We start from the raw sequence: 15,897 nt of genomic DNA on the forward strand, positions 1-15,897 counted from the left end.
AGTCGAATGTTCTTTTTACAGGGTACGGGTCGAAACGGTACGCGTCGAAACGGTTCGCGTCGAAACGGTTCGATTCGAAACGGTACTGGTTGAAACGGTACAGGTCGAAACGGTACTGGTTGAAACTGTAACGCCCTGCTTTTTCATACTTTCCATAATTAGAAAGCTCGCCTTGTAATGCTATTTTTGGAAATCTTGTATTATTGTAGTCGTCTTTTCGTTGTAAAATCCGAGACTTGGATCATAAATAAAATTCGTATTTCTTTAAATTCACCATCTACATATTCATACATGTTCATACGTTCGAATTCATTATACATCGAATCCTTATTTGTAATTCATACTTATACGATACTTATTCACGATGCATGTCCATGCTTGTCCTTATATTGTTGATACCTAAAAACCCCTAATAATATGCTTATTTATACAACGGTTAATCATCTAATATGTGACATATACTTGTCACTTACAAACATGTTACATACTTGTACATTACACTTTTTACCTAGTTAAATCATATTTTATTTCATATTTCACCTTGTTACAAGTTAGGGGAAACATTGTTGCATATTATTACACAACTTAATTAACAAAATTACTCATTATAATGTTTTAAAAATAAAAAAATAAAGAAATATGGCAGCCCCAATTCAGCAAAATTCAGCCCCATATAGTTGGGTTTTGTGGGCTAGTTTCAAGGTGTAACCCCTTCTAAACACTTCCAAAGCCCAACCCATTGAAACCCTAATCCTTCCCCCTATAAATACCACTTATAACCAGCCTCCTTACCACTTTTGCAACACTAAAAACTCTCAAAACATCCTCCAAACCGTAGCTGAAAGCAAGGGTTCGAGCAGATTGACACCCCTTCACGAAAATGAGCATAACTCACTCAATTCTTATCCGATTCACTCGATTCTTTTTCCTACTACTTTGTATTGACCTTATCTACGTTTCCATGGGTTTTTCACAGTAAATAAGTCCCTGGAATGTCCCCAAATAGGCTCCAAAGTGGGCTGTTCGTTTCTGTTTTTATCTACACTTTGTTAAACTCATCCAACTTGTGTCTAACACATCTCACACCTATGTCCTAATGCTTACAACCTCACTTATGGTTGGTTAAGCTTAAAAACAAGGTTGAGACACTATAAATCAGAGGTTAAAACCTCAAATACTTTCTGTTTTGTTAGGGTATTTAACCCACAAATCATGTCAAGCTTAGATCTTGATGAATGAGTGATTATGGAACAACTTGGGTTGTCCTACATACAATCCTCACATGATTTGATGATTTCTCTATAGTTAGGTTGTTTATGTTATTGTGCTAAACCTAGTTCGTGACCCTCCTTGGTTGTTTTTACATCAAGTGAAGTGGTGAACATTCAAGGGGTTCCTAAATGGAAGCATGTTCTTCCTACCCCATACATGACATCTATGATAACACGAGGTGCCTAAATGAAGATCCTAATCTTCTACCTCCTATATGAATTATTGGACTAAATAATATGTAGTACTTAACCTAGATATATATATACACTCATTCGAACCTTTGATGTTGAACTTATGTTTATATGTTAAAGTAGTATAACATCACCTAAGACCTAAACCTTGTTGTGATTCTTATGGGTGTTCAACTCATGAAAACATTATCATAACCCTTGTGGTTACCAAGTGTCATACAAGTGTTAATTGTTGAAGATGATTATTTTCACATGCTATTACATATCTTACTTTTATGTTGTTTTAAATACCGAATCTCGACTCTAAGCATACTTGAACTTTAACCCTACACATTCAATCTTCTAACCTCATCAACTCGTCAATAATTGGATAATTGGAAAGCATATGCAAACTTTGTGAGTATACTCGTATTCCCCCTTTTTACTTTTACCACTTTTGGGGTGTAACATGTTTATCTATCAACAAACTTACACATGAACATTTTGCTTAAACACATGAACATTCCTATAACATGCTTGTATACGTGATGGCTTGATGCTTTAAACTTGGATTTATCTTATGTGTTGAATTTATCATTAACTTCGTACGAGCCAAACCGTGACATATGTAGCGCTATAGGATTAACGACCCGCTTCTTTATCTTCGGTTATGTCATAAGCATATTGCGTTTCCTTGGTTTGATATGTTAGACACATACCATATTTAAATGTTCATCTTGAATCACATGCTTGCTATGAGGAATTGTTCAAACTTATCTTTTTGCTATGTACGTATCAAACTTGTATACTCGCCTTTTGCTTTTGCATTGAACTTTATTTTAACATGTTACAGGTGGATGTTGACGATGCATGGAATCTAGTAGGATGTTTAGATACACACTTAGAAAGAATTGTATTTGTATTGTATCATTTTATTATTCATGTTGTTGTATTTTGTTTCAAAACCTTGTACTTGATTCTTTAGAAATGAAATGAAACGATTATTTAAATACTTGTCACAATTATTAGCGTTATGATGTCTCGAGCAATCTTCACACTTCGTCTCATCCCGATGTTTCCGCCATTGGTTGGGGTGTGACAGAAACGGTACGGGTTGAAACGGCATGTATCGAAGCGGTTTCCGTCGAAACGGTTCGATTTGAAACGATACTGGTCGAAACGGTTCCTGTCGAAACGGTTTGATTCGAAACAGTACTGGTCGAAACGGTACGGGTCGAAACGGTACGGGTCGAAACGGTACGGGTCGAAACGGTACTGGTTGAAACGGTACGGGTCGAAACGGTTCGTGTCGAAACGGTACGGGTCGAAACGGTACGCGTGGAAACGGTTTGCGTCGAAACGGTACGAAACTCGTCTCGTGCGGAAACTCGTGTCGGCCCAAAACCTGTTGCGATCCGAAACCCATCCGTACAGAAACCTGTCGGCCCGAAACCCGACCCGAAACGACCCGTTTCTTTAAGACACTAACCCACATCGACCCATTTCTTTAATGTTGTCGACCCGCTTTGACCCGAAAATAACAAGATGGAATTTCAAGTAACCCTTTATGACCCAATTAGTTAAAATATCTTACCCAAATCAACCCATATAATTTTAAAAGCAACCCAAATTGACCCATTTGGAAGGCTTTGGGTCAAGATTGCCCCCTCTAGTGTAACCTCATATTCTGTCCTGACAAGTTGGTTTAGTGGTTAGTCACTTGGTTTCTTTCTTTGAGGTCCCAAGTTCAATTTGAAGAACATTCGTGGTGGCAATGAAGTTTAGAACTAGGCCTCTCTGAGGTCGTCAGTTCGAAACCGAGCCGAACTGGGTTTTACCGCAGTGGGCCTTCGGGCAGTGGGTTTTCCCCGGAACTGTTGGCTTGGTGGCTTGGTGGCTCGGGTATGCATCCAACTCTGACCGTTATGGAGGAGGGGATGCATTTGCTCGATTGAGGGCATCCCAGGATGCTTATCCGGTGATTTAGTTGTCCGTTTAAAAGAAATTAACCTCATATTCTCACCCGAGATTAGTTATAAATATAAATCGCGATAACCGTTTTCATGCAAGTTATATTTAATCGACCAATTGGTTACTGGGTCTTGTTACCTAAGTTTAGTACTTAAATGTTGAAAATTACACCATCAAGTTGATTCAACTGATTTACATTATTTTTCAGTGGGACTTGATAAACTAATATAGCGGTGTTACTAGCAATCCCGCACTATTATAATTTTTTTTCCTCATAGAAACAACCTAATAAAACTTATACGAAGAAGAAGAAAATAAAAAAATAAAACGTTTGGCAAAAAAAAAAACTTTATTGAAAAAAAAAAGTTAACAAGCTATATAGTCCATAAGCAAGAGCCAATCATAACTTTACCAGATAACATGCTCTCCCCACAATACCCATGTATGGAGATAAATGTTCCACATCTAGGATAAAGCTATATGTTTGTAAGTGTCTATCCACATAGTAAAATACGTATCCATGAAGTGCTATGAAACATAATATACCAATGGTTGTAGATAAAAGTTATCCAAAGAAATACTTGTATGAAAAAAGTGCAAACATAACAAGACACTATAAATTGGTAATATTATCAGTAGTCGTCGTACTGAGATAATACTATTTTCTTATTAAACAACTACATTCTACTATATTTAGAGTTGGTTAGAGAGCAAAAATTTAGATTGCAATGAGTAGTTTTGCTCTGATTTGCCTTCCCTTACACAATTATGGCTTTTCTTGTAGTTGCAACAAACAAAGAATGCATATATATATATATATATATATATATATATATATATATATATATATATATATATATATATATAGGACAAAGATCCGTTAGGAACCACCCCTTATTGCGAGAACCGCGAGAACCAGTGTGAACACAAACAGTAATTCCTAAAAAAATCTAAAAAACACCCAAAAATTTTTTTTTATTTTTTTACTATTTTTTTTGAAAAAATCGCTATATTTTGTTAATAAAAAAAATAAAAAAAAATTTCAAAAAAAAAAAAAAATTTCGAGTAACAGTTATCCATGCACATGTGCATATGTGTCGTTTCTTTGTCAAATTCCGTAATTCATTACAAATAATAGTCAATTGCACTTTCATTTACACTACTATGTGTAATACACTATCTTTTACATTACCAATGTTAGAAATGCACATGTGCATCTATATGTATCAACAGGAAATAAGGTGTTTTGGTACACTACTTTCTCTTTCATCTATCATTCCATCCATAATACACAAGCATGCACATGTGCATTTCTGTCATTTCTTTGACAAATTCCGTAATTCATTACATATATTAGACAATTGCACTTTCATTTACACTACCATATGTAATACACTACTTTTTACATTGCCAATATTAGAAATGCACATGTGCATTATATGTATCAACATGAAATAAGGTGTTTTGGTACACCACTTTGAATACACTTTCCCTTTCATCTATCATACCATCCATAATACACTACCATTACCTCCTACCATCCATAATACAATACCATTACCTCCTATCATCCATAATACAATACCATTAACAATATTTTCACTTTATTACATGTATGTAAAAAACACCATTTATACCATCCAATCAACATATTACATAAAAAATTGACAACTATAACCAAACCATCAACCACTAGATATAACTAACCAAAAAACATGTATATGGGTCTACTTCTCCATTCAAAATCACAAACTTTTTGTACCAAAACACGTTATATCATGGTTATACCTAATTATGCACATGTGCATTTTGAATATTGGTAATGTAAAAAGTAGTGTATTACTAATGGTATTGTAAATTAAAGTGCAATTGTCTATTCCTGATAATGTATTACCGAATTTGTTGAAGTAATGATACATATGCACATGTGCATGGATAACTGTTACTCGAAAAAAAAAAAGTTTTTTTTTTTTTTTTTTTTTTTTTTTTTTTTTTTTTTATGGAACGAAATATAGCGATTTTTTGTTAAAAAATATTAAAAAAAATAAAAAAAACTTTTTGAGTGCTTTTTTGATTTTTTTTAGATTTTATTTTGTGTTCACATTGGTTCTCGCGGTTCTCGCAATAAGGGTGGTTCTCGCATGAACCTTACCCTATATAGATATATATATATATATTGTAGGTTTAAGCTATTCACCATTAATCATTTTATCTTATAAAACTACCTTGCCTTTCAAAACATACTATTTGTAGACAACATATACTATTAGGAAGAGTGATAAAGCTTGAGTAAACATTGTGACATAACTATGGAATGTAGATTTTAGAATAAAAATAAAAAACAAATTGAAAATCCTGCCTTTAATGCATAAAATGCTAAATTATCTGCCAACTTGCAAAATTTGTCACCTCCAATATGCACAAAACAGTACATGTGCCCTAACTTTTCTCTTTGCTTTCTCATTATAACTTTTGTTACTTTCCTCAACATACATGTTCCGCATTAAAAGTAAAACAAATTTATCTAAAACAAGAAGTAAAAAGTAAAAACATGCATGCACTCTATATAACCATCTTCATATCACTTCAAATTACATCCACCAAAGATGGATTCCGCCAAGAAGCTTACGGCTCTTTTCTTTATCTCATTGTTCTTGGTTTCTTCAGCAAGTCCTGTTCTTGATTGCGGCCACCCGAAAACACCAACCAAAAAACCACCGGTAGTAAAGACACCCGTCTCCAACCCTCCAAACGTAAAATTACCGGTCCCTCTCCCACCACTCCCTATACCACCAGTGAAACCACCTGTCGATCTTCCACCACTCCCTATACCACCAGTGAAACCACCTGTCGATCTTCCACCACTGCCTATACCACCAGTGAAACCACCAGTCGATCTTCCACCACTCCCTAATCTACCACCAGTGAAACCACCAGTCGATCTTCCACCACTCCCTATACCACCAGTGAAACCACCAGTTGATCTCCCCCCACTCCCTCTACCACCAGTGAAACCACCAGTCGATCTTCCCCCAATCCCTCTACCACCAGTGGAAAAACCAGTCGATCTTCCACCACTCCCTATACCACCAGTGAAACCACCGGTTGATCTTCCACCACTCCCTGATCTACCACCGGTGAAACCACCAGTCGATCTTCCACCACTCCCTATACCGCCAATTAAACCACCAGTGGATCTTCCACCACTTCCTCTTCCACCAGTGAAACCACCAATCGATCTTCCACCACTCCCTTTGCCACCTGTCATTCCTCCACCAGTTGTCACACCACCCACAGAAAAACCCTGCCCATCACCAAAGGTTACTCCTACGTCCTCGGCCACTTGCCCACTTGACACTCTAAAACTGGGAGCATGTGTGGATCTTCTAAACGGATTAGTCCACATAAATTTGGGTGACCCTGTGGTCAACCAATGCTGCCCGATCATAGCCGGATTAGCAGAGCTAGAGGCTGCAGTTTGCTTGTGCACAACTCTAAAGGTTAAGCTTTTGAACCTCAAAATTTATGTGCCGCTCGCTCTTGAGCTGCTTGTTACTTGTGGCAAGACCCCTCCTCCTGGTTATACTTGCCCTACCTAAATTAACAAGGTCCCTACTCAGGTAACTTTCTATTTATAGCATTTTCATATAACCTTAACCCTAAAACTCTATCTTGAAATTCTACTTTTTTTCTTCTTTAAAACAACCCTTTATTTTATATGTTCTTTTCATGCACGTACATAATATATGTCTTTTTTATAACGGAATTTATATTTGTCGTAGATTCATGATTTACGTAATGTAGCATGTTAATGTTTAGAATACCCTTCATCCTTTAATATATAGTCCTTATTAAGTTTCTTATAATCAAACGCGTTGATTTTGCAGGCGAGGTAATTAGTTGATGGATTAATCGACGAACACTTCTTGAGAGGACGTCGATTGTTAATTTGGATTTGCTTATGGAAATTTCGTTTTAATTTGTTGATCAGCAATTTAATTATTAATATATGATTATTGTTTCTTTGTGTGTTTAATTTTTCATTTGATTATGTAAGGTATGGCATCATCCAATGAATCTGGGATATGTTCATTTCTTAATATTTACTACTTATCGTACCCTGAAGCAAAAACTGATATACCGCAAATGGTTAAAGACACTTATGTCTTGAATCCATAACAGTCTTTTTGCTGGCTATCCATGTTAATTGGATTTTTTTTAATGGGAATGTATGTTCCTATTCTATAACACCGATAATCCTAAATTAATCTCATTTGTCTAGGTTTGAATCCGTGACCTTTCCTCTAAAAGACATATATGTCTACCAAGTGGGTTAGCTCCATATTAGCTTCATCTTAATTAGATACATCTGGCTTAAAGGCCCATATGTGTTAAAAAATTAAAAAAATGTATAACTTAGCAAAACTTATTATTATCATCACTCAAACAATTAATCAACAACAACAATCATACCCAGTAAATCTCACAAATAGCAGAACTATTGGTAGGGTCTGGGGGAGGTGGGATGTAGGCAAACCTTTCCTCTATTCGAGAATAGAGAGGCTGCTTCCTGAACTCAAACAATTAATCAAGAGAACAAAATGGATGAAGCTTAATTGTATACCAAGATAGTGGTTTTGTTCCGGTTGTTCAATCAGGTTTCGGGTTTCTCGGGTCGAATGGATAGGGTTTTTGATGTAGAATTCATAATCAAATATCAACCCTAAGAAGGTTCGGTTTATTCAGTAATCAGGTTTCGGTATTCTGGCATGATTCGTGTCGGTGTAATCAGTAATCGGGTAGTAATTTGGCTAATTAATGGGCAGCTGAAATGGTTGTTTTTTAATATAGTGTTTTGGGCCATTAAATGGGTTAAACATAAAATTTTGAACTATTATATATATATATATATATATATATATATATATATATATATATATATATATATATATATATATATATATATAGGGGAAGGTTCAAATGAAAACCACTAGTTATTGTGAAAACTAGAAAACTAACTAAAACCCACTAAAAAGGAGGGAGGGAAGACTTTTAATGAAGGAGGGGTAAAATTGGAACAAAAAATATATAACTTTTCAAACATTTCCCATTTCTCCATATGTTATCATTTTAAAACAAAATGGCACCATAAGATCACAAATTTTCTTATCTTTCATTCAAGTATATTCGAGCATATTTTTTATGACATAAAAAAAGATTTATGGTGTCGTCTTGTTTTCAATACTATTATTATAGTAGTGCACATGTGCAATATAACATGTACTACAATGTGCATTACATGCTTAAAATTAGTTTTTTGATTCTAGTTTAGCTTTTAGGGTTAGTTTTTTTGGAGGTTTAGGATTAGGATTAGGTTTTTGGGTGTGGGGGGGAGGGGGGGTTAGGTTTTTGGGGGGTGGGGGTGGGGGGGGGGGGTTAGGTTTTTTTCAGGTTTATGTTTAGGGTTTAGTTTTAGGTTTTCGGGAGGGTGGGGGGTGGGGAGGTTTAGGTTTTTTTTTTTTTGGGGGGGGGTGGGGGGTTTAGGTTTTTGGGGGGTGTCGGTGGGGGGTGGGTTAAGTGGTTTAGGCTTTCCGTATTAGTGCACATGTGCAGTACAACCAAAAAAAAAATTTTTTTTTTTTTTTGAAAATTTTTTTCCATATATAAAAAGTAGCGATTTTTCTAAAAAAAATTGTAAAAAAAAAAATAATTTGTATGTTTTTTAGGTTTTTTTAGGCTTTTTTAGTTAGTTTTCGAGTTTTCACAATAAAAGTGGTTTTCATTTGAACCATCCCCTATATATATGTATATATATATATTTATTATTAATATGGTTATCAACACGTAAAATAGATTAGACTTGTTACACAAGTTTTTCTCTATTATATATAGTCTTTTGTACCTCTTATTAATACACACCTCAATCAATAAAATATGAGATTTATTCTGCCTATTTTTCTTCTTCTTCTTCTTTGCTATTAGGCTAGTTTCACAATACGTTATCAGCAAGATCGTCTCGATCGTAATTGATATCTCTTATTTTAGTTGGAGTCACCGTTGACGATATTGCACTGCTACGAGCCACCACCATATCACCGGATAATGGAGTTTGTCGACGTCGAGATCGAGATTCGGTGATAAATAGCTCCAACCATCCAACTTCTTTATATCTGTAGGTTCGTGATTTTGACCGAAACCGTGATTATTGAGTGATTAAGTTCAAGACGGGAGAGATTAGAGACTAACAAACAACTTCTTTGTATTAATCCGGTAGTATAACATTACAAAGCGGCCCGATTACAAGCTAACCGAACAATACCAAAGGAGTATACATCCGGGGAGAGACCAAGTGGTGATCTCTCCCCCAAGGTCTAAAACCTTCATCCAAGCTTTATGCCCTCTTTCTCACTCTCTCTATTTGCAAATGAACAAGTGGTTGGAATTTATAGCCACACCTACTTCACTTGCACACACACATGGTCAAACAAATAACCCTCTCGTTTGACCACTTCAAACGAGCGGGTCAATACACGTTCGTTTGAACATTTCACTAACTATTACATAATCAACATAAAATAAAACTAATCTATTCGAACAACATCGGACACAAAAACTGCACCAACAAATTCCCCCTTGTCCGTTGCTGTCGAATGCTGAAAATGCAACTGCAATCGATCTTCAGTCAAGTTTTGTTGATGTCATCTTCTCTATGTTAACAAATTCCCCCTTGACCGATGATCCAGGTAGGTAGTATCTTCATTTGAATCTTCATACCAAACCCTTGAAGCTTCTCGTATAATATTTCCCCCTCAAACTAAGCGTATCCGTGTTGGATGTTGTGCAATCTCCTCGCAAGGCTAAATTGACCGATCTTCCGCTGATCTTCCAATACTCCAACCGACATTTGATAAGGGTTCCATTCTTTTAAAAACAGCATCCAGTCTTGATCTTGTCATAAGAACTTCATTTCATTCAAGCATACTACATTGATAGAGTTTTCTGGTGAACTGTCTTCTGTAAACCATCTTTGTGGAATCGACCAAGTAATGCACTTTGATCATCATCATCAACACTCAGGAAGTCAGCTAGACCGAGTATATCACTTGCAAGCTCAACCAACATGCTTAGTTGAACTACATCCAGATCTCATTGTCTCGCCTTTGTGACGTTGACCACATAATGCACTACGGATCTTTAGCATCAGTACTCAGGATGTCAGGTTGACCAAGTACATCGTTTGCGAACTCAACGAATTGAATTACACCCATATCCCTATAAAATCTCATAAAGATTCCCCAGGTCTTCAGTGAACATCGCTTTAAAACTACTGTAGACTTTAGATACCTGTATGTTTCCATCCAAAACCCTTCACGCTGGCTGGAGAATTAATTAAAATCCTCAAATATGTGTATGTGCAAAACATTCAACGCAGAACCTTTGTTATCACCAGAAGAACACAAACTCCACCACCTGTGATTGCGTTTGAAATTTACCGAAGAAATTCCAAAACATATGAATTTTTTTTATCCCCCCATTTCTTTGGTAAAATCTCTAAAAACCTTAACAAATTCCCTCCTCTGAGCAGAACTGTCGTCAACTTCACTGAACAAATTCTCTCCACTGAGCAGAATCTTTCAAACATTCTCGGTTTTTCTAAAAATCATGAAAGAAACTTTCTTCTTTGCATATTACTATCTATCTTAAAGTACAAAGTCGGTGGCCTTTGCCACCGACAATTTACACTTTAACCCTTCTACTTTACTTTGATTATTAGTCTCGGTACATCCTCCTTTTTTTTTTTAATTTCTCTCACACACACTGAACCCAATGGCACTCTACATGAGTTGGAGGAAACCATCGGCATCGTTACTTCTCCAGCGAAAGAGAAGGCATACGGCAATGAATTTAATATTGGCTGGAACGAACTCGACGACAAGAACAACAAGGCGTCACCGGAGCTTCTTAAATCTGTAACGGTTTGTTGAATGTAAAAAAAGGAAGGTAACAACACTGATGATTTTGATGCAGATTTGTACGGTACCATGGCTGCACACGCATTCTCTCTCTACGTGGAAAACTCTATAATAGTTGTTGATTTCTGGTGGTCGAAATCGTGAATGGGTTTGGCGGTGGTGTGATTTCGGGTTGGTAGTGAATGGTTGATCTGTGGTGGAAGTTGCTCAAGGGAAGGTGTGGTACTTGGTTTGGTAAAAGGAAAGTGCTAGACGAGCTGAAAGAGATAAAGACATGGTCCCTTCATTTCTCAAATAAGAATGAGAAGTGACATAATCTTTTTGTAATATACAAAAATAAAAGCCTTAAAAAATTTGTATATCACACTTGAAGATACAAAAAGAAAAACCAATTTTTCCTGAAAGTGTTCTTTTTTAGTAGTATTTTTTACATATATAACATCCAACCAATGTTTTAAAAACCGGTTCAAACCTGCCGGTTAAACCGCCCGATACACCTGGTTAAACCGTTTCTGAGCCAAATCCGGTACGGTATAAAAACTGAATTTTAAAACATTGCATTCAACATTGATAAAACTAAAACGTATTTTAGTACTTAATTTTAAATACCAGAATTCAACCCGTGAATTGCCACAAGAAGGTGAGAGAAATTCAATTGGTATCATTCCATAATATAAATCTACTATCACCCGTTAGTTTTAATTTATATTTAAACTAGAAAGGTATCCCGCCGTGATGCAGCGGGGGCTTGAAAAAAATTCTGCTATTGGATTGGGGTGTTAAAATATATTAATGGATTTTTTTTTCTGACAAGTTGTACAAATAATCACACCATAAACCATCCTTGCTCATTTACCTTTGAGGATACCATCAGTTCATTTTCCCATGTAACTGACATATATCAATATCATCATTTCAATAGAGTTGCATCGGGTTTTTAAAAAGGAACTAACAAACAAACAAACAATTCAATGTTTCATTCAAACGCTAAAATGTTGATCCAATATCAAGAAACTATCATGGTGTTTTACGTCTTTGGCGCATATGCTTTATACCGACCTCTTAACTTTTAAACTTTGCTTTTTTACATTTTGACGTAAATTTGGTATACGCTTTCGGCCTTTATCTTGTATGTTTCCTATATGTGAATTGTCGCAACCCCCGATCCCAAATCCCTGGAAGCGGGCGGCCACGAGCCAGTTTCGGTGGTATCACGTTATTTGTCTAATTTGGCAGCGAAAATTACATCAGGACCGTAGTTAGGAAATATTTTATCAGAGTAAACCACCACATTTTATAACATTAAACACATGGGTAAATCCTATTTTTATTTAAGAAAAACATCTATTTCTTTTAGGTAACTTTATTGTCACTTTTCCAAGCCTTCAGTGCTGTCCAGCTGGCTTCTATTTGGCTTTCACATTTTGTTACCTGAAACGCGTTTTAAAAACATTTTGTCAGTGGGAAATACTGCTGAGTGAATCCCAGTTTAATCAAGTTGAAATAACAATCATTTTACAGTATTGAGGGCGCATCCGCAATCACATTTGTTTCCAAGATATAACAATTAACATCAGTGGTACTGTCATACTCAACTTGTGGAATGTTACCACGCCAGTAACAAATTTTGTATACAAAACCCCAACATACCCACTATAATTGTATTCTTACAAATACTCAATAACTGTTTAGTATATATTTAATTAAGTGAGGTTTTGTAAAAACATTTAACAAAAAGAGGATTACTCACATTGTTGTTTTAGGGTTTTCAGTAAGGATTTCCTAGGAATAATCTATAAATTACACAAATGCACGTGTGTTAGTATAATAACCCATTTTAACATTAGTAATACCCTCCCCGAGACGACATTCCAACGACTACGTCGGGCAGAACCACGACAGCCGTTACAGAACCCTAGATCAGTCGGGCAGAGTATCTAATACGTCTCCAGGGGTTATAATACTTACATCATAGCAGAACCTCGCTATTTAGGAGGGGGGTATTAGACCCGAGTATAATGCCTATAATTCAGAAATTGGGATTGAGAAATGTTTGTGAGCGAATTCGACTGAGATCCGAGGCCATCTATTTATAGGGGCTGAATTCGACTTTCACGCGGCCCGCGTAAACGTAGGCAAAGGCCTATGCGGCCCGCGTTGACTCCGGGTCAATGTGTAGCTTGTCCGGGTCATGGCATAGGTCTGCCGGGTGTTGGGCCACGTGGCCGCACTGGGCTTTGCCATCTTTTAAGACTCTCGCGGCCCGCGTAGACTAATGGTGGGTCTTACGCGGCCCGCCTGAACTAAAGAAATCAGCGAAATCAGGTTCTAACCTTCATACTGCCCGCGTGAGTGTTGAGGTGGGTTCTACGCGGCCCGCCTCAGCTTAAATAATCTTGTTTTTAATCTATTTTTAATGCTACATGGTATTTCGGGCTCGGTTTTCACATACAGGTTATATTTAAAGACATATTGGGACATTTTAAAATATATTAGGGTGTCGGAAAAATCAAGGCTGTCGGTTTAACTAGGATTGTTACATCCTCCCCACCTTATTTTAGAGCTCGTCCTCGAGATCTACTGGAACAAGTGTGGATATTTCTTTTGCATTTCAGATTCAAGTTCCCATGTGTATTCAGGTCCTCTTTTGGAGTCCCACTTCACTTTGACCAGAACTAATCTCTTATGCTTGAGGTTCTTGACTTTCCTGTCTTCGATCTGTAGAGGCCTCTCTACAAACTTGAGTTGTTCATTTACCTCTATGTCCTTAAGAGGTACTACGAGTGATTCATCAGCTAAGCATTTCTTGAGATTAGATACATGAAATACATAATGTATTCCTGCCATTTCCTCCGACAGTTGTAGCTGATAAGCTACAGGTCCTATTCTTCTAATAATCTCAAAAGGTCCAACATACCTGGGACTTAGCTTTCCTCGTTTGATGAATCTTACCACTCCTTTCCAAGGAGAGACTTTTAACAATACCTTATCACCTATCTGGAATTCTAATGGCTTACGTCTGTTATCATCGTAACTCTTTTGTCGATCACGTGCTGCTTTTAGTCGTTCCTTGACTTGAATGATCTTATCAATTGTTTCTTGCACTATCTCAGGTCTAGATAGTTGCTTTTCCCCAATTTCTGCCCAACAGACTGGGGTTCTGCACTTTCGTCCATAAAGTGCTTCGAATGGTGCAGCATTGATACTTGTGTGATAACTGTTATTATAAGAAAATTCTATTAAAGGTAAGTGATCATCCCAATTACCTCCGAAATCAATTACACAAGCTCTAAGCATGTCCTCCATTGTCTGAATTGTTCTTTCACTTTGTCCGTCCGTTTGAGGATGATAAGCAGTGCTTAGATTTAGCTTGGTTCCCATTGCTTTTTGGAAACTTGCCCAAAAATGAGAGGTAAAACGGCTATCCCTATCAGAAACAATTGATAAAGGTATTCCATGTAATGAAACAATTTCATTTACATACAATTTGGCTAATTGTTCCATGCTAAAAGTTTCCTTCATTGGTAAGAAATGGGCTGACTTGGTTAGCCTATCTACAATCACCCAGATTGTATCATTACCTTTTCTTGTTTTGGGTAATTTGGTAATAAAATCCATTGTTATCAATTCCTATTTCCAAACTGGCATTTCTAACTGTTGTAACAAACCTGAGGGTTTCTGGTGTTCAGCTTTTACTTGAGAACAAGTTAAACACTTAGAAATGTAAGCTGTTATATCCTTTTTCATTCCTATCCACCAGAAATTTTTCCTTAAATCCTGATACATCTTATCACTTCCTGGATGCATCGTATATTTAGACTTATGGGCTTCTTTTAATATACGGTGACGTAGGTTTCCTAATTTAGGTATACACATTCTCTTTTCATGGAATCTCCAAATTCCATCTGTTCCTTGTTTTAATTCCTTAATCATTCCTTTTAATTTTTCAGTATTATCCTTGAGTACTGATTCTTGTGCTTTTCTTATTTGATCATTTAAATCTACTTGCAGATTTAATTTAAGAGATCGTACCCTTTTTGGCTTTTCATGATACTTTCGACTTAAAGCATCTGCCACTACATTTGTTTTTCCTTCATGATATTGAATATCACAATCATAATCACTAAGTAATTCCATCCAACGTCTTTGACTCATATTCAACTCCTTTTGCCCGAAAACATACCTTAAACTCTTATGATCAGTGAATATGGTAAACCTACTACCATAAAGATAATGTCTCCAAATTTCAAGGGCAAAAATTATGGTTCCTAGTTCTAAATCATGGGTTGAATAATTCTCTTCATGATTCTTAAGTTGTGTAGATGCGTAAGCTATAACCTTTTGACGTTGCATCAACACACATCCATAACCTAACTTAGAGGCGTCACAATAGACTACAAAGTCTTCAGTTCCTTCTGGTAACGCTAGTATGGGTGCATGGGTTAATCTTTGCTTAAGGATTCTAAAGGCTTCTTCTTGTTTTGGTCCCCATTCAAACTTAATGGATTTAC

General features: G+C 36.4%; 1 protein-coding gene across 1 annotated transcript; it reads left to right on the top strand.

Annotated features, from left to right (window-relative positions):
• Positions 1 to 5,997: 5,997 nt before the first annotated feature.
• LOC110940772 (repetitive proline-rich cell wall protein 1) lies at positions 5,998 to 7,513 on the top strand. Its single transcript, XM_022182333.2, has 2 exons — positions 5,998 to 7,033; positions 7,301 to 7,513. The coding sequence occupies exon 1, from the start codon at positions 6,020 to 6,022 to the stop codon at positions 7,010 to 7,012; it is 993 nt and encodes a 330-aa protein (XP_022038025.1). The 5' UTR covers positions 5,998 to 6,019; the 3' UTR covers positions 7,013 to 7,033; positions 7,301 to 7,513.
• The last annotated feature ends 8,384 nt before the right edge of the window (positions 7,514 to 15,897 follow it).

This window comes from Helianthus annuus, chromosome 5 (genome assembly GCF_002127325.2).
Source record: "Helianthus annuus cultivar XRQ/B chromosome 5, HanXRQr2.0-SUNRISE, whole genome shotgun sequence".
Classification (NCBI taxonomy): Eukaryota; Viridiplantae; Streptophyta; class Magnoliopsida; order Asterales; family Asteraceae; genus Helianthus; species Helianthus annuus.